The 22,693-nt window shown below is 42.4% G+C and overlaps 1 protein-coding gene across 2 annotated transcripts in view; it reads right to left on the bottom strand.

The window, feature by feature from the left end:
* Positions 1-2,219: 2,219 nt before the first annotated feature.
* LOC118390534 (short transient receptor potential channel 5) overlaps positions 2,220-22,693 on the bottom strand; it is a 34,096-nt gene continuing 13,622 nt past the window's right edge. Inside the window, exons 2-12 of one of the 2 annotated variants that reach the window (XM_035781192.2) lie at positions 21,037-21,471; positions 20,487-20,804; positions 19,773-19,976; positions 12,301-12,379; positions 11,825-11,964; positions 11,363-11,685; positions 10,573-10,768; positions 9,655-9,864; positions 8,303-8,344; positions 4,194-4,283; positions 2,220-3,996 (exon numbers count right to left, since the gene is read on the bottom strand). In XM_035781192.2, the coding sequence (XP_035637085.1) occupies positions 3,127-3,996; positions 4,194-4,283; positions 8,303-8,344; positions 9,655-9,864; positions 10,573-10,768; positions 11,363-11,685; positions 11,825-11,964; positions 12,301-12,379; positions 19,773-19,976; positions 20,487-20,804; positions 21,037-21,426 (2,862 nt within the window). In that variant the 5' untranslated portion in view covers positions 21,427-21,471 and the 3' untranslated portion in view covers positions 2,220-3,126. Of the gene's footprint in view, positions 3,997-4,193; positions 4,284-8,302; positions 8,345-9,654; positions 9,865-10,572; positions 10,769-11,362; positions 11,686-11,824; positions 11,965-12,300; positions 12,638-19,772; positions 19,977-20,486; positions 20,805-21,036; positions 21,472-22,693 lie in introns of both variants that reach the window. The other variant, XM_035781191.2, reaches the window with a different exon arrangement.

Raw genomic sequence — 22,693 nt, 5'->3', positions numbered from 1 at the left:
GTTGTAACAATTTGTCACCTTTTTAGTGCAGGGCTCCCCAATTTGTTCCTAGAGAGCTTACACTCAGTCTAGGTTTTTGCTCCAACCCCTGTTGTAACTAACCTGATTTCATCTCATCTATGAGCTGGTTATTAGAATCATGTGTGCTAGATTAGGGTTGGAGAGCCCTGCTTTAGAGAAGTCATTTGGTATGATGGTGGTATGAGGTTCCAGAACCCTGGCCAGCACACGGCTGATGTTGCTACCCTTTGTCATGATCAGCACCATGGAAAGCGCTCACTGGTACTCGGGTAGTGTTAAAATGTGTAGTTTAACTCAGTTTTGGGAGGAGAGCTGGCAGGGCTGAACTGAGTGCCTTGTTTTTCAGCTTTGTCATTAAAGGCCCAGCGGCAGTCAGTGTGAAAATATAACACATAGGAAAATCACGAAGGTTGGAATACTGTGAAGATTATAATGTGCTAGTGTAATAATAATTTAGTGTAAGAGCTGTCGGAAAAGGCTGCATGAAATTTTAGCCTGTTTTGGTGGAATGTAGTTTTGGCCTGCCTGGTGATATTACCAGATATTAGTTAATAGACATAAGAAAGAGTTCACACCACCCTTGCATTTGATCGAATAATGTTCAGGAAGTAGTAATTAACTTCCCTCACTTGGTTGTCTAGCTCTTAATTGGAAGCGAAAAACTAAAAACCTCCAGACAGTCGAACTTCCGTGGATTGAGTTAGACATCTCTGCAGTATAGTGTCACCTACTGTATCCTAGATAATTTAACAGGTCTTGAAGTTGCCCAGGCTAGCCAATTTATTTCGCCAATTAGCTTCACTTGGCTGGTGTGCAACCCTGGCAGATTTGGTTTGACATAGGCTATCCAGTCTGTGGTGCTAGTTAGGGACCGTCAGTATATTACACAATGTAAATGGGACTACTTTTATGTATTTCTATATATTGTCCTGTGTACTTTGTGTAATTTACTGATTGTCCCTAACTAGCCCCATAGGGATATCAATGTCAAATCAAATTGACCATGGGCATTACGATTGGGTCTTGTGCAGCTGCGCTCCGAATTGATGGTTATTTTGGTGCTGTGGGCAGGCGTGAAAACACAACCCAAGGAAAACTGTTACGGTACATTTGATTCCGATACATACAATATTTTCCTATCATTTCACAAATCTCAATTTTGGGACGATTGACTTTATCCTATTTACACTTTGTAATGGCAGTCATCTTTTAAGCTTCAAAGGACTAGCCTAATCCACAGCATGAACTTCATTGTACTGTATAGGAATGGTCTTTTCTGCATTGGAATGCAGCCTTGGAATAGGAACTTCATATTGGAGCTGGAACTCTGTATGGGCCCAGACACCTATATCGTAATGCGGCATATCAGCACGGAACTAGAGCCGTATATAGATTTACGCTGTTACCCACCTGAACTCCATGGCTTATTCATCCACCCTCATAGTATTTAATAAAAACATGAACAGGTTAACGTTATTTTACGTTCCAGGCATTTTATTCCAGTCCCAGGAATAAAACGCAAAAAAACCGTTCCAAGCTGTTCTTGACTTTATTTTGCTGGTCAGAACAGTGAAAACGGAACGATAATTATGGTTCTGTTCAGAACGAACCGATTGGAAAATATACTGAATAAAAATATAAACGCAACGTTCAACAATTTCAAATATTTTACTGAGTTCATATAAGGAAATCAGTCAGTTGAAAGAAATTCATTAGACCCTAATCTATGGATTCCACATAACTGGGAATACAGATATGCATATGTTGGTCACGGATGGATACCTTTTAAAAAGTAGGGTCTTGGATCAGAAAACCAGTCAGTATCTGGTGTGACCACTATTTGCCTGATGCAGTGGGACACATCTCCGTCGCATAGAGTTGATCAGGTCCGGATCCATGACCGGGGGCTGGCTTCCCCGACCACCGTCCACGCCAAAATACCAAACTTTTATCAACTACTACTTCCTCAGATGACGAGAATCTGAACTCGTAAAAGTGTTAATTTTTAATTGATGAGACGGCACATTAAGGTAAACCATGAATACTGCAACTAGCGAATGCATTGCGCTGTCACAATTGCCCAGAGTATAGCTATTTTTGGACATTTCAGTGGCGTTTTGTGTGACCACAGTTAGACGCCATCATATTAGATGGCCCAATCTTGGAATCCTAGTTCTAAGAATCAGTCAGATGTAATGTATTTTAGATCATTCGCATGATCAAATAGATGTATTTGTATACAAGCTTGTTTTTGACAGCAATTAAACATTGTTTTCGTAGGTTCTCTCATAACTTGATCTTGAGTATTATAATTCACAGCCATCTTGAAAAATAAATTAGATTAAGAGTAAACATAAAACCATGGATAAATGTTACTCTTCTAATATCGTGCTTTACCTGTCTCAATAGCCCTGGTAGCCCAAAACTGGTAGTGTCTTATTTCCAAGAAAATCTAGAAAAATACAACTTTCATAGAAAAACAGAGAACAGTATTATTAGTTAATTGTCCAAAAACAACTTGTAAAGATTCAACCTGCAAGCCTGAAATAAATGACCTTGTCTACCATGATAATAACCGTTCATGTTTAGGTTATATGACATACCAAACAGAACACCCTGTAGGGGAAATTTGGCACATGAGGAAAACATGTGCATATGGAACAACACTGCAAAACAGTCTGGTAAAAGACAAACTTGCAACGAGATGAAACATATGTGTAAGAGAGTAGAAGTTTGGACAACGGTGATACCTCGGCTGTGTATATGAACCCATTTTAATCTCAAGTGATATTTTGATGAGTAAAATATAAATAACTGGGTCTGAACTGTATGAAAACAAGTGTTAAGAGAAGATGGTGAGCTTACAGACCCAATGATCTAAGGATCACTGGTAGGTGGCAGTATGCAAACGTAGTTATATTGCAATAGATAAAAGCTTTTTTTTTTTCATTATATGTTTAGAATCTTCCTACTTTGCTATGATATCTTTGTGAAAATGAGTCCTGGGTTTTGTATACTTGGGTCAGCCACTTATTCTTTCTGTCCTTTCAGCAGAGTGACCTGAACATAGTAGTATTCTCTCATTATTCCTGGGGAGGGGGATCTCTAAAGCTGTGTTGTGATGGAGTCCTCTTGCTCAGCCCCCCCCTCAGAGGAGTCCAGCTCGTCACAAGGTCCTATCCAGCCCTCAAACATGTCCTCACTAGAGCCCAGGAGGACAGCCCGGGAGCTGGAGGCCGTGATGCTGGAAGCACAGTGCAGGGGTGGCAGGGAGTGGCCTGCCGGTGATAAAGAGTGGCCCGCGGTTCGCAGGAGCAGACTGTCACTTCCGTTAGCCTGCTGGGGTGACCCCAATGGCAGGTCCTGGGGAGGGGCATGTGGTAGCTCGTTCAGGTTCACCCCCAGGTGGAACAGGCTGTGTGTAACCGGGGGATTGGGGGGGATCTGGATGTCCGGCCAGGTTGTGGGCTGCCGAAGCAGACCGCCTGAGATGCTGTAGGTGGGCTGGTGCATCCTGGGAGGAGGGGACCTGGGCTCTGGGACGTGTCCGTTCATGCGGGAGAAGAGCAGGCCCAGCCGCCTGATGGAGTCTCTTTTGGACTTGGAGAAGCGTTGCAGCCGGCCACTACTGCGGGTTAACGCAGCAGAGGGCGGGGGGGAGGAGGAGAACCTGAGCCCGTTGCACTTTGGTTTGTTGTCCACTGCCCCCTCTGCCCCTGACATGGACTTAAAGAGGGCAGAGACGCTGAACCCAGAGTCCTTGTTCTTCCTCTCAGCGATAGACGTGCTGAAGGATACCCCCTTAGCCCCTTGGTCCCTGGACTGACCCTGGGCCTGTCCAGCCGCTTCTTCCTCATTGGCCTCGTCCTGCTGGGTAGCCTCACTGCTGGATGAGTAGGTCCTCCGCGGAGGCTTCCTGTCCCCCAACAGGTCTAACACCTCGTAGCGGAAACTGGAGATGTCCTGCTTGAGCTCCTATGGATCAGTTAAGAGGGGGATAGAGGCGAAGGACAGATCCACAACAAGGGACTGTTAGATATTGCTCAATGACTATGATATATATACATACATACATACATACATACATACATACATACATACATACATACATACATACATACACGCACATTTTGGGGATGAAAGCTTAAGTGCACAACCTCTGAGATACCTACCTTAAAATTCTCCTCTGTCAGACCCTCGTCTGTCTTAGCACTGCGGATCATGGCTGCTACATACCTCTTCACCAGGTTCCTGATCACCTCCTATACACAAAGACACACACAACAGAGAAACAATCACATGAGATACACCACTACAGTATGAAATGAGTGGTGAAGTCCTGGGCACATTCTAGAAACAAGCATATTTTTTCTTGGTAAGCTATTTTTGTATACTTGTACCTCCTTAAGTAGGAAATGATCTGAGATTTGGGGGAAAAGGCTCTTCCCACATTTGCATGTTTTGTTTAATAAGGAAAAACTGTTTAGGCATATTCATGACATTTGTATTCGCTGGAGTTGAAAATCTGGACGTACATAACTTTGCATTCATTTGCATGTTTAGGACACAATGGACCAATGGTTGAAATCAAACCAGACTTTTTCTTTTACAGAACAATAATTTGGTGTAAAAATAACAATTTAATGAATTGTGGAGGTGTTTGTAGATCGCATCTAATAGTTTGCACTGGAAGGGTAAGAGATACTTTTATATAGTGTATGTGGACACCCCTTCAGATTAGTGGGTTCGGCTACTGCGGCCACACCCATTGCTGACAGGTGTATAAAATCGAGAACACAGCCAGTGCAATCTCCATAGACAAACAAAGGCAGTAGATTGGTCTTACTGAAGAGCTCAGTGACTTTCAACGTGGCACCGTCATAGGATGCCAGCTTTCCAACAAGTCAGTTCGTCAAATTTCTGCCTTGCTAGAGCTGCCCCGGTCAACTGTAAGTGCTGTTATTGTGAAGTGGAAACGTCTAGGAGCAACAATGGCTCAGCTGCGAAGTGGTAGGCCACACAAGCTCACAGAACGGGACCGCCGAGTGCTGAAGCATGTAAAAAATTGTATGTCCTCAGTTGCAACACTTACTGCCAATTTCCATACTGTCTCTGGAAGCAACATCCGCACAATAACTGTTCGCCCGGAGCTTCATGAAATGTTTTTCCATGGCCGAGCAGCCGCACACAAGCCTAAGATCACCATGTGCAATGCCAAACGTCGGCCGGAGTGGTGTAAAGTTTGCCACCATTGGACTCAGGGGAAACACATTCTCTGGAGGGATGAATCATGCTTCATCATCTGGGTTTGGCGGATGCCAGGAGAACACTACCTGCCCCAATGCATAGTGCCAACTGTAAAGTTTGGTGGAGGAGGAATAATGGTCTGGGACTATTGTTCATGGTTCGGGCTAGGCCCCTTAGTTCCAGTGAAGGGAAATCTTAACGCTACAGGATACAATGACATTGTAGACAATTCTGTGCTTCCAACTTTGTGGCAACAGATTGGGGAAGGCCCTTTCCTGTTTCAGCGTGACAAAGCCTCTGTGCACAAAGCGAGATCCATACAGAAATGGTTTGTCGAGATTGGTGTGGAACAACTTGACTGGGCTGCACAGAGCCCTGACCTCAACCCCATTAAACACATTTAGGATGAATTGGACCGCCGACTGAGAGCCAGGCCTAATCGCCCAACATCGGTGCCCGACCTCACGAATACTCTTGTGGCTGAATGGAAGCTAGTCCTTGCAGCAATGTTCCAACATCTAGTGGAAAGCCTTCCCAGAAGAGTGGAGGCTGTTATAGCAGCAAATGGGGGACCAACTCCACATTAATGCCCATGATTGTGGAATAAGATGTTTGACGAGCAGGTGTCCACATACTTTGGATCATGTAATGTATGTAGGCATACCACTCACCTCACCACATATGCACTAAGAGTTGCCTCAGTGCATCCCTTTCTGCCCTATTCCCCAAACTCCTTCATTTGGAGTGGCAGCTGTATTTTTTGAGCAGTTTCATTAGACAGCGCAGGCTCCAGTCAATGCATTCGGTTTTACAAGTCAGCTGAGGAGCCCCAGCTGCACAAGGCCTTAACTAGGGGAAATGAAGGGGAGGGGGAGAGGAGAAGAGGGCCGCCAAAAGGTTGAGCTAATTGCAATTTCTATGGTGAGCACGGACTAATAAACAAATGAACATCCCACTGGGCACACACTGGTTGAATCAACATCATCTGTCAACCTATTGTAACGTGGAATCTTCATCTTAAAGACGATGACTTAACCTGACTAACAAGTTGTTACATCAATCTTATTTCAACATGATTATCAGAACTGTGTAAAACGTTGAAATTGTGTTAAATTCCGCATAGAAACGTTCAAATCTTTTTTCATCCTTTCATCATTGCCTAGTTACATAAAGGTTAAATACATTTTTTAAAATATATTTTTTAAAACATTCAATATATATATATATATATATATTGTTGGGTGGTTGAAATTGTTGATTAGACATATTTTTACTGTATTTCAATGTCGATACTAAAATGGTACGTTCGAATCGACGTCATTGTTTCAACAACATGCTGTATGTGAAAGTAAATTCAGAGTGGGGTTGGGTTTAAGTAGGCAACTTTGACATCTGATTTGCCCAAAGGACACCATCATTTCAACGTGAAGCTAGGACTATTATCATTCCTCCATTGCTGATTGGGATCTTTTGAAGTTTAGAAGTTGGGAACGTTAGCCTTTTAAATGTTACGCTAAATACACAATATCAATAACACATTTACCTTTGGATATTGTCTTTTATATGTGTTATTCATAATATCTACTGTATATACTATCCAAACCGAAGATACCTCTCCTTCAAAATGTTGATCTTTTGGTTGCGTTCACAATTAAACATCCAGTTTGTCTACAAATTAGTTATTGATATGTTGGATTCACGTCTCCGTCTCAACCAACAATCTAAGTTAAAGAATAGCACTAAATCGAATCAAACTTTAAATGCACTTCAAATACAGTTGGATTTGATTTAGTCCTATTCTTCAACTTAGATGTTTGGCTGAGATGGAGACGTGAATCCAACATATTCATTATTAACTTAGACATTTGAAACCAACCAATCATCATTCATATAGAAGACAATATCCAAAGGTAAAAGTGTATTATTAATATAATGAATTTGGCATCCTTTTCATAGGCCTAATGATACTTATAAACTTCCACAGATCTAATTGAACCATGTTTGAATACCATACATAGTATCACATACATGTTGAAATTGATGGTGTCCTTTGGGCAAATCAGATGTCAATGTAGCTTTACATAAACCCAACCTCACTCCAAATGTACACTCACATACAACATGTGTGAAATAACAAAGTGATTTACTTTCAACTCTTCTGTTATTTAGGGTGTCTACGCAAATAGGTATGGAAGCTGATAAGTGGTTAAATGTGTTGACGTAGTAGCTCAGCAGGGTACATAGAGGTAGGTATCTGGATGGTAGACTTGTTCTCACTGATGTGCATTACCCCTCATAAACCTGCAGGAGTCACTGTTCAGGCAGGAATCGTTGGACTGTGGCTTTGTATTTTATTTCAAGATACCTCTTTATGAAGGCATGCCATTGAAACAATGACGTTGATTCAAACATTCCATTTACTATCAACATTGAAACAAGATCTAATGAAATATAAAATACAACAATTTCAACCAACTACTGTATATTGAATATGGGATGAAAAAGATGAAACATTTCTGTGTGGAATTTAAATTTAAACATATACTGTACATAGTTCTGTGATTATGTTTAAATTTGATTGTCACAACCTGTTAGTCATGCGAAGTTATTGTGTTGAAATTTGACCCTAATTTCAATGTTTAAATTAGATGAAAACAGTACTGGCTGATTCCTTTTTTTTTCAAATCCAAATGTGTTTTTCCATGTTTAGATTCCACATCACAATTGGTTGAGAAATTATGTTAAAACAACATTGATTCAACTAGCGTGTTCCAATTGGGACATGCCTGGGATCAAAATGAAACCTACCGCCAAGCTCACCACCACCATAACGACGACACATCCAGTAACTGACACCTGTTCCCCACTTTGCTGAAATGTCAACAGCGTAGTAATAGATTCTAATACACAGTGTGCTGTGCAAATGTCCTTCATGCAGCTCAACAATGAGGCGTCAAGAGGGTGCGTGTGTGTGTGTGTGTGTAGACATGCATACACTCTTGTCCATAGTTTTTAATGATAGCAGCTTTTTTACCTGATAATGCTGGTTCTGAATCAGGTTGTCAGCATGCCGCTCCTAGAACAAAATGAAAAAGCAGAAGAATGGAACTACTTTTGTTCGTGCGCTGCATTTATATTAGCCGCACAAATGTATTGGTATCACTCTTGTGGTGTCTCTGCTGATGCCTGTTGCATTTGTACTGTTAGAGTGACGCAACGCACATGTTCTAAACAGTGGTTAAAGAGCTAAGGAATTTATTAAGGTCCAGAAGTATTTGGATAGTAAATGTTTTTTTTTTGTTTTGGATCTGTCCTCCAGTACTTTGGATTGGAAATGATACAATAACTCTGGGGTTGAAGTGCAGACTGTTAGCTTTAATTTGAGGATATTTTCATTTAGACATTGCTGCACTTTTTGTATATAGTCCCCCTCATTTTAGGGAACCAAAAGTATTTGGACAAATTCACTTATGTGTATTAAAGTAGTCAAAAGTGTAGTATTTGGTCCCATATTCCTAGCGCGCAATGATCAAGTTTGTGATTCTACGAACTTGTTGGATGCATTGGCTGCTTGTTTTGGTCGTGTTTGAGATTATTTTGTGACCAATTGAAGTGAATGATAAATAATGTATTGCGCCATTCTGCAGTCACTTTTATTGTAAATAAGAATAGAATATGTCTCTAAACACTTCTACAGTAATGTGGATGCTACCATGATCACAGATAGTCATGTATGAATCTTGAATAATGATGAGTGAGAAAGTTAGAGGCAAAAATATTGCACCCATATAACAATCATTTCAGACTTTGTTCCACTATATTTTCTCCTCTTCAAACCAAACTTCTGATTCAAAAGTGTGCATATCCATTATTATCCAACGTTATATCCCAAAACATGTGTCTGTTGTGTTTGGTGAGTGGGTGAAGGTAACGCAAAAAGCCTCTGTGTAAAGCATGAGTGTGGAGTAGAGCAGTAGAACGGTAGAACAGGCGATTGCAGCTGGTAGAGGAGAGAAGTTTAGCTGACTGGGAGACATCCAACGAATTTGGAGCCTGAGGAAGAGTTGCTTGGCAACATGTGCCTGCCCACTGCAGCTGGACAACCAGGATATACAGCCCCTTGTCAGTAACTTCACAGCTGGGGGAAACTGATAGCCCTAACACTATTCTCAAGCTCTCCATAACATTTACAGAGAAAGGATCCCATAAAACGTATACGGTTGTGTTATTATATAGAAATAGAGGAAGCAAGGCGATGATTGTAGTAAAGCAATCTCATGTCTTTCACTGATCTGACACAGCAAAAAGGAAACTGCCAGGTGAGAATTTAGTGAGTGTGTGTACACTGTATACTATATTGACTGTACAGGTTTGTAAATGTTGTACCGTGAACTCCTTTAAGTTCTCGTGTTTCCTCGGGTTGTCAGGACTGGGATGGTCCCGTCCACACAGGCGGTTGTGCGTCCACACACACAGGTACCACACTGACTTGGGGCTGGGGATGATGTTGAAGGGCGGAGGGAGAGTTCCTCCCTCGTCAAAATAACTCATCCACAGCTTGGTGCGAGCAAACTTCCATTCAATGTCCGCATGATCCTGTGCAAGGGTATTTAGATATTAAAGGAGGGCTGCACCATCAGAATTAAATCTCTCTTACATCCTATGCGATCACATTTACTATCACTGAGTGTGATGAAAAACCCACTTAATAGCAGGGCTAAATTAACATTTGATCTGCTTGAAATAAATTGTTTCTTTAACATGTAGTTACATCCTGTCTTCCCTTCCCTAGATGTGCCTTAGGCAATGCGCTGTTCTCTGATGGGAGGGGTGGGGTTTGGTTGGTGGATTGTAGGATCTGTGTGTGTGTGTGTTTTGTCCCTGGGAGCTGTGCATTTTCACACAGCTCCCAGGGAGAGTGAAACATGGGCGGGAGGCCCTCTACCATCGGCTTAAATAAGCTCTCGCAGAAAGGTTAGTTGGAGGAAAATAAACAGATATAAATACGTCTCTGTGTGATGCCTGCAGCCCCATAACTACAAACTCTCAGAGATGTGCGACCTGCCTTTCATGATCTACAAAACATTTTATCGCAATGACTCATTCCGGTTCTTATTCGAGATATTTAGATTGAGAGACACTTTGCATAACTTCTTGAGATCAACTGCAAGCGCCGCTTGATCATTAAGCGCCAGCAAGAGCTCCACGAAAAAGATGGAAGGGCCATGTGACTTCCCCTGATAAAGGAGCTAGCAGACAGCTGAGAGAGAGCTGGACAGAGAGAAACGACGCCACGTGACTCACAGCGATGAGCTGATAGGAGTTGTTCATCATGGCGATGAGCATGTTGAGCAGCACCACCAGGGAGATAACATTGTAGGTACCGAACATGGTGGCTCCCACAAACTCTGTGAACTCATGGCGTGCCTTCACGTTGGTCACGTACAGGTTGAGCAGGCCGAATATCGACCAGAACAGGGACTGTAACGTCTCAAACAGCCTGGGAAAGAACAAGATAGACCGATGTATTTATTTTTTTAAAGCCAAACAGCAGAAGCCTTTGAATCCTAAACAGATGTTTTGCATTACAGTTACTCAATGTAATATTAAAACCTAGAAAACAGATGGAGGCAAGAGATGCAAACTACTCAATCTCCAAAATGACTCAGGGGCTGGAGGAAGCAGGTGAGATTTAGTACACAGCAGTATCTTTTATTCATTACGGGACAGGGAGAGGATTATATGCAATACTGCTGGTCTCTGTGTGAAACCTCGGGGAACACATGAAAAAGAGCTTTTCAATTAAAATAGGCATTGGAGTATCAGACCCTGTGTGGAACCTGACACCTATTCCAAACCTGCCACCCTCTTCCCGAACAATTCGTATCTCCTCATGTTCCGTCTCTGCTCCCCTCCCAATATCTTTCAAGCTCCTTCCTTTACCCTGCCCTCTACCTCTTTACTACTCCCCTCCTTGTCTCAGAAAGTGCTCGTCTCGTTCATTTCTCCATCTGCTCTTCTTTCTCTGTCTATCCAAACCCCTCCTTTTGTCATGACACACTCTTTCTAGGACAAGGGTCCTCAGACGACTTACGTAGAGAAGGCGTTGTTCTGCTTCTCACAGCGGATGCCCTTGCAGTTGTTGGGCTCGTCCGAGGCCTTGGTCTCGTAGTAGAAGTACAGCTGGTTGAGCCCGTTGGCGAAGGCCAGCAGGACCAGGCAGTAGATGAAGAGGAACTTGAGGATGTCCAGCAACATGCGTCCCAGGGAGATCTGCAGAGGCCCCAGGTGGGAGTTGGCTGTGAACAGGGAGATGAGGCGCAGGGAGCTGAAGATGTTGGCGATAGCAAACAGGCCCTCGGCGATCAGCGTCGGGTGCCACATCTCCCACTCCTCCCGCGGCCGAGAGCTGTTGTACTGTTGTTGAAACGGAGAGAGGCTGTTAGCTACCTGCCAGTTGGCCACGGTTACCATATTGCAACGTGTAAAGCGGGCAAAAAAGAAACAGACAGGGATTCCGTAGCCCTCATCTTGAAAAGATAAACGTGGGACTTACCTTGAAGTAAGCAACTATTTTGAGTGAGATGGTGGCCAAGTAGAGAGAGTTCATGGCAAAGTCCATCAGGTTCCACCAGTCATGGACGTACTCAGTGAAGCCGCCGTCCCACATCTCCTTTATCTCAGCCCAGATGAAGCCTGAAGGGCAGACAGGTGTCAAGTCAGTAAGACACATGGCACTGCACACTACAATTAATGTCACCTGCCATGATATTTTTTTTTCCTATCAGCACAACTAGTCCAAATCAGAAACAGATTAATGGCAGCAAATGCAGCATCCAATTTCTCAATATCCACCCAGTTACCAGTTAGATCCTGTTCGAGATGGATTATAATGATAAGGCCTGTGTGTGATCATGTAAAAAGGTACGACACTGACCGTTAAAGGATATCTCTCGAGCCCTACTCCTCTTTACAGTGCTGGACGCTATAAAACCTCCCCCATCACTGGCTGCCACCCCACCCCCTGCTCACCCAGCACCCAGGGAAGGATCATCCACTCCACCACGGTGGGTAGCGGGCCCTGGACGTGCAGGTCTGTTCTCACGATGTGCTGGGAGGCCAGGAGGAGGAGGAAAAGAAAAGTCAGGTAGGAGGCTGTGTGGCAGATGAACTTGATGAAGGGCTTCTTGATGAAGAGGCCCAGGGCACTCCTAGGGGCCAGCAGGTAGACCAGGGAGAAGATGGGGAAGAGCAGGCCGATGGTGAAGCAGGTGACCAGCTTGACCGCCCAGTGGCGTCTGCGCCACCCGGGGAAACCGTCGTACCACAGGGTGGCCAGAAGCTGCTGACAGTTTGGCTGGGACACAAACTGGAGAGGAAGAGAGTATCAGAGATGGAGGGAAGAACATCGGTAAGGCAAATCGGAACGGCAGTATCACCCTTGGCAAGTGCTATACAGGGTGAGACTCAACCTATGCCACAACTCTCCTTCATTGGTAATAGATAACAGTTAAACGCCAGCCAACATGGGTCAAATTATTAGGTCAACAAATAGAATAGAAGTGCCTGGGGTAAGAATACCACGATGGATCTTGTACACATCTCAAATAGGCTTCTTCCAGTGCTTCGGATATAAAGTTGATGTGTGCTACAGATTATAAAGTTCCTGGCTCTTGCCAGCTTCCGTGCAGTAAAACTAACTTCCCAGTGTTAGTCCCCGGCGCTATCCTCCCACTGATGACCCCTGAGGTTGGCACTGCAGCTTATATCCCCCAAAATACCCAAACAAACATCCCTGCAAGCTGCACAGGGAATAAAAATGAACAATACCCAAACAAACAGCCCTGCCAGTTGCACATGGAATGCAGCCGTGTGCAGAACTATTTGCTGTAGTTTGTATTTCTGATATCTGATATGTTATAAACAGCATTGGCTTGCTCATTCAGTAGTACTGGAAACAGGCTTGTTTCAGATAGTTTACTGTATCACAAATCCATCAGGACAAGTTGAATCTATAACCATCTACATTAACTCATATATAACCCATCTATAACCCATCTACATAAACCTTCTATAACCCCATCTATAAACTCATCTATGACTCATCTATAACCCATCTATAACCCATCTATAAACTCATATATAGCCCATCTATAAACTCATCCATAACCCATCTACCTTAACTCATATATAACATTGATAAACTAATTTATAAGCCATCTATATTAACTTATCTATAACCATATATAAACTCATATGTAGCCCATCTATAAACTCATCTATAACCATCTATAAACTCATATATAACCCATCTATAACATCTATAAACCCATCTATAACCATCTACATTAACTAATCTATAACCATCTATAAACTCATCTATACCATCTATAAACTCATCTATAAACTCATCTATAACCCATCTATACCTCAACTATAACCCATCTATAACTCATCTATAACCCATCTACAATGATCTATAACCCCATCTATAAACGAATCTATAACTCATCTATAAACTCATCTATAAACTCATCTATAACCCATCTATACCTCATCTATAACCCAACTAGAACTCATCTATAACCCATCTATAACCCATCTATAACTCATATATAACCCATCTATATCCCATCTATAAACTCATATATAGCCCATCTATAAACATATCCATAACCCATCTATAAACTAATCTATAACTCATATACATTAACTCATCTATAACCCCATATATAAACTCAGCTATAACCCATCTACATTAACTCATCTATAACCCCATATATAAACTCAGCTATAACCCATCTATAAACTCATATAACCCATCTACATTAACTCATCTATAACCCATCTATAAACTCAGCTATAACCCATCTATAAACTCATATAACCCATCTACATTAACTCATCTATAACCTGTCGTGGAAACGTCCTTAATTACCAAATGATGAGAGAGCAAATTACACACCAGTCAGAGTTATGCTTAATCTTCACCTTTAATAATAATTAAGCTTTTGCAATAGCATTTTGACTTTCAACAGTTCAGTATCTCTAATGAAAAGTTGAGAGTGGTCAACATAATGGCAACTGAGATCTTTTATAGCAAAGATCCACCCCCTCCCCCCTAGTCGACATGACAAACCACAGGTCTTAGGAACTTACACAAAGAAAGACTTTACTTCAGAGAGGAGTATCCCATAGCCAGACAGCATTGGCTATAAATTATCATTCAGTTTGGTCTCCTAAACAAAGCTCTTATCTCGTTCTTGGTACATGGTTTAAAATATACGTTTACACATGACGACAAGCTTGACCTCTCCCCTCTCTGCGGCCCAAGTAACTGAACCCTGACAGAGAACAGATAACTGCAAATGGCCACCACTATAGTACAACAAGATACATTCTGATGAGAAGTAAATCACAAGCATATAATGAAAATAAAACATCTTATCTATGTTACCCAACTAATTCTGATTTATCCCCAAACCCCATCTATAAACTCATCTATAACCCATCTATAAACTCATCTATAACCCATCTACAATAACTCATATATAACATCTATACACTCATCTATAACCATCTACAAACGTATCTTTAACCCATCTATAACCATCTATAAACAAATCTATAACCATCTATAAACTCATCTATAACCCATCTATAAACTCATCTATAACCCCTCTATAAACTCATCTATAACCCCTCTATAACCATCCATAAACTCACCTATAACGTCTATAAACACATCAATAACCCCTCTATAAACTCATCTATAAACCCATCTATAACTTATCTATAACTCATCTATAACCCATCTATAACCCCTCTATAAACTCATCTATAACAATTTATAAACTCATCTATAACCCCTCTATAAACTCATCTATAAACTCACCCATAACCATCCATAAACTCATCAATAACCACTCTATAAACTCATATATAACCCCTCTATAACTCATCTATAACCCATCTACATCCCATCTATAAACTCATCTATAACTTATCTATAACCCATCTATAAACTCATCTATAACGCATCTACAATAACTCATAAATAACATCTATAAACTCATCTATAACCATCTACAAACTTATCTATAACCCATCTATAACCATCTATAAACTCATCTATAACCCATCTACAATAACTCATAGATAACATCTATAACCTCATCTATAACCATCTATAAACTCATCTATAACCACTCTATAAACTCATCTATAAACTCACCTATAACCATCCATAAACTCACCTATAACATCTATAAACTCATCAATAACCCCTCTATAAACCCATCTATAACTTATCTATAACTCATCTATAAACCATCTATATCCCATCTATAAACTAATCTATAACCCATCTATAACTTATCTATAACTCATCTATAACATGTCTTCAAACTCATCTATAACCATCTATAAACTCATCTATAACGATCTATAACCATCTATAACCATCTATAAACTCATCTATAACCCCTCTATAAACTAATATATAAACCATCCATAAATTCACCTATAACGTCTATATACTCATCTATAACCCATCATCTATAAACTCATCTATAAACTCATCTATAACCCATATACATTGGCTCATCTATAACCCCATCTATAAACTCATCTATAACCCATCTATACCTCATCTATAGCCCATCTATAATTAATCTATAACTCATCTATAACTCATCTATATCCCATCTATAAATTCATATATAGCCCATCTATAAACGTATTCATAACCCATCTATAAACTAATCTATAACCCATCTACATTAACTCATCTATAACCCCATATATAAACTCAGCTATAACCGATCTATAAACCCATATAACCCATCTACATTAACTCATCTATAACCCCATCTATAACTCATCTATAACCCATCTATAAACTCATCAATAACCCCTCTAAAAACTCATCTATAAACTCATCTATAATCTCATCTATAACCCCTCTATAAACCCATCTATAACTTATCTATAACTCATCTATAACCCATCTATATCCCATCTATAAACTCATATATAACTTATCTATAACCCATCTATAAACTCATCTATAACCCATCTACGATAACTCATATATAACATCTATAAACTCATCTAAACTCATCTATAACCATCTACAAACTATATATATATATATAAACTCATCAATAACCCCTCTATAAACTCATCTATAATCTCATCTATAACCCATCTATAACCATCTATAAACTAATCTATAGCCATCTATAACCTCATCTTTAACCATCTATAAACTCATCTATAACCCCTCTATAAACTCATCTATAAAATCACATATAACCTTCCATAAACTCACCTATAACGTCTATAAACTCATCAATAACCCCTCTATAAACCCATCTATAACTTATCTATAACTCATCTATAACCCATCTATATCCCATCTATATCCCATCTATAAACTCATCTATAAACTCATCTATAACCCATCTACATTAACTAATCTATAACCCCATATATAAACTCACCTATAACCCATCTATACCTCATCTATAACCCAGCTATAACTAATCTATAACCCATCTACATTGGCTCATCTATAACCCCATCTATAAACTCATCTATAACCATCTATAACCATCTATAAACTCATCTATAACCATCTATAACCATCTATGAACTAATCTATAACCATCTATGAACTCACATATAACCCATCTATAAACTCATATATAACCCATCTATAACCATCTATAAATGCATATATAAACCATATATAAACTCATATATAACCCATATATAAACTCATCTATAACCCATCTATAAACTAAAATATTACCCATCTACATAAACCATCTATAAACTCATGTATAACTCATTAATAACCCATCTATGGCCTATAACCCCTCTCTCTGTCAGATTTAAGAATGAAGAACCTCAACTTACTTCGAAAGTATGAAAGTATATATTGACAAAATAAGAATGTTTTGTTTAACTTTAACTTTCCATTGTTCTGTGTTCCTCTTTCCATCTAGATGTATTATTGAGTGTCACTTGGGATGAAATAATCGAATATTACCATGGAGTCTCCTGTCAGACCACCAACAAAAAAAAAAGGGTTGACATAGACATTGAAATCCCTGGACAGGGGATCCTGAGAGACCACTGAAAAGATAACACGGGAACTCTTTGTGAAGAGTGCTTCCCCCCCTGCCATTTCTGAAGGTAAAGGGTATGAATAAATTACATGAGCCCTATTCTTACTTTCCGGAAAATAAATAAATTAAAGGTGGTTTTATGCATAAATGCCTGTGCGATTGTGGATGCATACGGATGAGGGACCAAGTACAGGCTTTTAATTACTTTACCTACTGTAGCATGCAATTAGGTAATCAGTCCCAGCAGAAAAGCTGGTTATAAAAGCCCAAACAGTAGTTCCCCCTCCTTCCTGATGTGTGAATATTTGATGCATATGCTGAATTAGACTAGTTTAAACCTACTGTCCTCTCCCCCGTGTCCATGGCGGCCATGTCCCCGGCCGCCATGTCCCCGGCCGCCATCTCCCCCGCTCGCTCTCTGACAACCAGGCCCTCAACTCCCACGTGACTGTGCTGTCCTGTTCTGCACAGAATCTCTATGCATCTCTACAAACCTACTATCTCTGGAACGATTGCTGTTTTGAACAAGGTAACTTTAGCCAATCATAAAATGTCAGAAGGCTGACTGAACTGATTGTTGACTGTAGTGGTCTGAGGATGAAGGATGAAAGGTCTGTACTTAATGACCGAGCCATGAGTATTCTACCTGGCCTTTTCCCAGGTTCGGTTGGTTAGGTTGTCTGAACAGCCCCGCAGAGCTCAAGAAGACTGAGTTAATTACAGTGCAGGAAAATATGGAGTTTTCAGCTCACAACAAAGGAGCAGCAGAATGCCAGTGTTCAAATCAAGACGAAGATGAAAGGTGTGTGTGTGTGTGTGTGTGTGTGTGTGTGTGTGTGTGTGTGTGTGTGTGTGTGTGTGTGTGTGTGTGTGTGTGTGTGTGTGTGTGTGTGTGTGTGTGTGTGTGTGTGTGTGTGTGTGTGTGTGTGTGTGTGTGTGCTATTGTGCGTGAGCACACGTACAGAGTATGTGTTTGTGAGAGTGTGCATGCATGCGTCAGACCTCTCCAGAGGGAGAACAAGGAGAGAATAAAGAAAAACAGCAAGAAACATGTATTTTATATGAGCGAAAAGGAGCAATGGAATGGAAGAATTCTCAGTAGGACAGTAGACTGTGAATTAACCCCTTTTAGATGGCAATGAGAGAGAACACAAGCCACCTGTCACGTTCTGACCTTAGTTCTTTTGTTATGTCTTTGTTTTAGTATGGTCAGGGCGTGAATTGGGTGGGTTGTCTATGTTCTTTTTTCTATGATTTGGGATTTCTGTGTTTGGCCTGGTATGGCTCTCAATCAGAGGCAGCGTTATATCGTTGCCCCTGATTGAGAACCATACTTAGGTAGCCTGGTTTCACTTTTGAGTTGTGGGTGATTATTTTCTGTGTCTGTGTGTTCCACACGGAACTGTTTCGGTTTCTTATTTCACTTTGTTATTTTTGTATTTTGTCGTGTTCAGTTTGTTCTATTAAATATGGACACTTACCACGCTGCGCATTGGTCCTCCTCTTCTCCTTCTTACGACGACCGTTACACCACCTGATCACCCAAGCCTTTGACCTGCCTGTGTCTCGCACTTCATTGACACTAAATGCTGCCCTCAGTTCACCTCTAACCCTCTCAGAAAAAAAATCTCAACACCACTAAGACCAGTTGTGACTCACTTCTGGACTGGGAGACAAGGGGTTCATTTGAGTCATGGCTTGTGACGTTTCTATTGGTTTTGTTTGACCCAGAGACGATAGAGGAAGCAAGGCATTCTAATCCCTAATTTCCTCTGGTTCAATGGAAGTCAATTAACTAAGCAGACCAGACCAAGCTGCTATCTCATTGGTGTCTATGGCAGACCCACCCCGTTAAGAAGACCGGAACTGACCATTTCTTTTCAATCGAAAAAGGGCCTGAATGAACTATCTTCATTTATCCACCATCTTTGGTTTCAACTGTGATTTCTTTCGCTTTTCTGAATTGGGGGCTTTTCTGAATTGGTTTGCTCAAATCCTGCATCCTCTCTCCTCCATCCTCTCTCGCCTCCTTTTGAAAAAACTAAAAGGAAATCGAGAAGAGGCGGCGAGGAGAGGCAAATTACGTTTACAGGGATGGGATCCCAAAAATAAACGTGTAAAGTGATAAAAACAAATTAAGTTAGTTGTGCAATACCTTTTGTAGATAAAACTATAAGTCACCTTTAGCCATGGCTTCGTCCGTGTTCATATGCTATCTGGGGAGTGGGGGGAATGACAGGTTATTAGCTGTAAAATGTTATTCTTTTTCATTTTTGGAGACCCGTGGGCCCACCTGCCTAGGGGGGGGGGTTGGGGGGTTTACCAGTGTTCACTATACTAGACCCCTTCTGCTCGGCCCTCTCAGCTCACCTCTTTCTGGTGGTACTTGATAGCTAGTTTGAGCTTGGCCAGGTCACGGCAGTCTTGTGGGTCTAGCTCCTCACTGAGGTCATCGCGGTGGTTGAGGATGGTCTCCAGCTCTCTAGAGCTCCTGGCCTGGTCCAGCAGGTCCTTGGCAAACAGCTTACACTGCTGGGACAGCTCCTCGTACTCCTGACGGAACTCGTTCTCCACCTGGAAGAGCAATAAACTTGATATAAGCCCTTTATAAACCCTGCTGGGACAGCTCCTGGTACTCCTGACGGAACTCGTTCTCCACCTGGAAGAGCAATAAACTTGTTATAAGCCCTTTATAAACCCTGCTGGGACAGCTCCTGGTACTCCTGACGGAACTCGTTCTCCACCTGGAAGAGCAATAAACTTGTTATAAGCCCTTTATAAACCCTGCTGGGACAGCTCCTGGTACTCCTGACGGAACTCGTTCTCCACCTGGAAGAGCAATAAACTTGTTATAAGCCCTTTATAAACCCTGCTGGGACAGCTCCTGGTACTCCTGACGGAACTCGTTCTCCACCTGGAAGAGCAATAAACTTGTTATAAGCCCTTTATAAACCCTGCTGGGACAGCTCCTGGTACTCCTGACGGAACTCGTTCTCCACCTGGAAGAGCAATAAACTTGTTATAAGCCCTTTATAAACCCTGCTGGGACAGCTCCTGGTACTCCTGACGGAACTCGTTCTCCACCTTGCTTAGCTCCTTCAGCTCCCAGCCCAGGCGGAAGGCAGTCAGGATGGGGTCTTCGCTGGACAGGGCGATGAGGGACGGGCTGGCCAGGGTCTTGTAGACGTTGAGGCGGGAGCGTGAGTGACGCAGGCTGTCCACCTCGGAGCTGGACACACACGCCACGCAGTCGCAGCGGATCTGGTGGGGCCGGGGGATGGTCACCTTGCGCTGGACCAGCAGCTTGATGATCTCATAGTTGTTGGTGTGAGCTGCCAGCATGATGGGTGTGATGTCAGGGGTAAACTCTGAGAACTGGGTATCCATCATCAGGTTGGGCACCTGGAGAAGAGAACAGGGGGGTTGGGGAGGAGAGGGATTACTGAGTGGGCCCAGAGAAGAGAGTAACCTGTACAACTTTACATCACATGTACATAACCGTGCATAACATGTACATAACCGTGCTAACCTATACATAGCATGTCTGTCAAATCATGCTTATTGAGTTACAATAAGGACCATGTAGGCCCACTAGCTGAAATATGCCTGTGCTATACCTAAAGTCTTTACATACCTGTTTCTCTCTGCTGGACCTGCGATGGGACAGCAGCAGCTCCACGGCGCCCACCACCTCCTTGCGGATGGCGTAGAGCAGTGCGTCGCCCACGTGCACGCCGTGGTTGAGCAGCAGCTCCATCACCTCCAGGTTCTCGTTCTCGATGGCGATGAGCAGCGCGCTGCGCCCCAGCGGGTCCAGGCAGTTCACGTTGATGTTGTAGTAGATCTCCGCCTCCTGCAGGGCCAGCTTCACCCCGGCATAGTCGCCCTTCTCCACCGCCGTCAGGTACGCCCGCTCCTCCGCTGACAGCTCCGCTTCCGCCCGCACGATCTGCAACGGGATGCGGTCGCGGTACGGCGAGTAGCTCGCCTTCTTGTAGTACAGCTGGGCCATGGGATTCATCATGTGCACACGGTCGGCGTCACTCACGGCCTACTGGGGAATTGGAATCTGGGGCGAAAGAAAAACAGCATAGTTTTGTTCTCCACAAATTACACCTGAATCTAGTGTTGATAGCCTAAGGGTGTTGAATTGCCACATTAACAGCACAGTGAGCAATGTTTTTATTCCTGTGTTGGATTTCTATTCTATTAACATGACAATAGAGGGTTCCACTCCTGTTCCAAGCAGGCTATTGGACCCATAGTAATTCTGTCATTTCTTCAGCCTCTTCCTTTGATGTCACTCCACACAGCTGAATGTATTAGTAGGATGCACATTGTACGGGGTTCTCTGTTTGATCATTGCAAGCAGTGTTTTTTTTCCCCCTTCAGGAAACTGACAGCCGAGGGGAAGAAGCCCATATGTGGCAGATCTAGTTTAGCCCCTCTGCCAAACCTCATCACCCTGGTTCTCATTAACCACCCACCCAGCCAGAGCCATTGCTGTAGTCCCACAGGGCCTGCCATTTCTGAGACACATCCATATTCATGGCACCATGGGGAGGGAATGGAGGCACTGCGGCAGGGTAGCCTAGTGGTTAGAGCGTTAGTCTTGTAACCGGAAGGTTGCAGGTTCAAACCCCCGAGCTGACAAGGTACAAATCTGTCGTTCTGCTCCTGAACAGGTAGTTAACCCACTGTTCCTAGGCCGAAAATTGAAAAAATTGAAAATAATAATTTGTTCTTAACTGACTTGCCTAGTTAAATAGAGGTAAAATAAAAAACACCATGGATGGAAGGGAGGTTAGAGCACATGAGGACTGTGAATGCTTTTCCCTCAGCCTGTCTTGCACGAGTGAGCCCTCTGCTTCAGGGGCTCTGCAGGAGATATGGGTCCACTCCAAGCTGAGTCACGGGTGATAAAACACTCTCCCACTGTATTTTCTGCAGTGTGTGGATGGCTGGGTTTAAGTGCTGCTGGTGGGAGCTTAATCTCCTGGGGATGGCCTTGGCAAGATGGTCACTACCTCTGATACCTGGGGACCTTCTCAAATCACTTAGAATTTGACAAACGCAGCAAAGGGATTGGTCAGCCAGAGAGGGTGGATATGTCCACACAGAAGCCAAGCTTGTTAGCCCCCTGATCACTTCAAGTGGTAATCGAACCAACCATTGACTTAATCAATACAACTGTGTTTGACCTGCTGGTGTCGACTCTCTGTCCTCGTTACGCCAGTATTACATTCCCTGCATATTGGACCGGACCACTCCACATGGACAGAGACGTTCTT

Source organism: Oncorhynchus keta, chromosome 11, assembly GCF_023373465.1.
Source record: "Oncorhynchus keta strain PuntledgeMale-10-30-2019 chromosome 11, Oket_V2, whole genome shotgun sequence".
NCBI classification, from domain to species: Eukaryota; Metazoa; Chordata; class Actinopteri; order Salmoniformes; family Salmonidae; genus Oncorhynchus; species Oncorhynchus keta.
The sequence above is the reverse complement of the archived record's forward strand: the minus strand, read 5'-3'. Positions and strand labels throughout refer to the sequence as shown.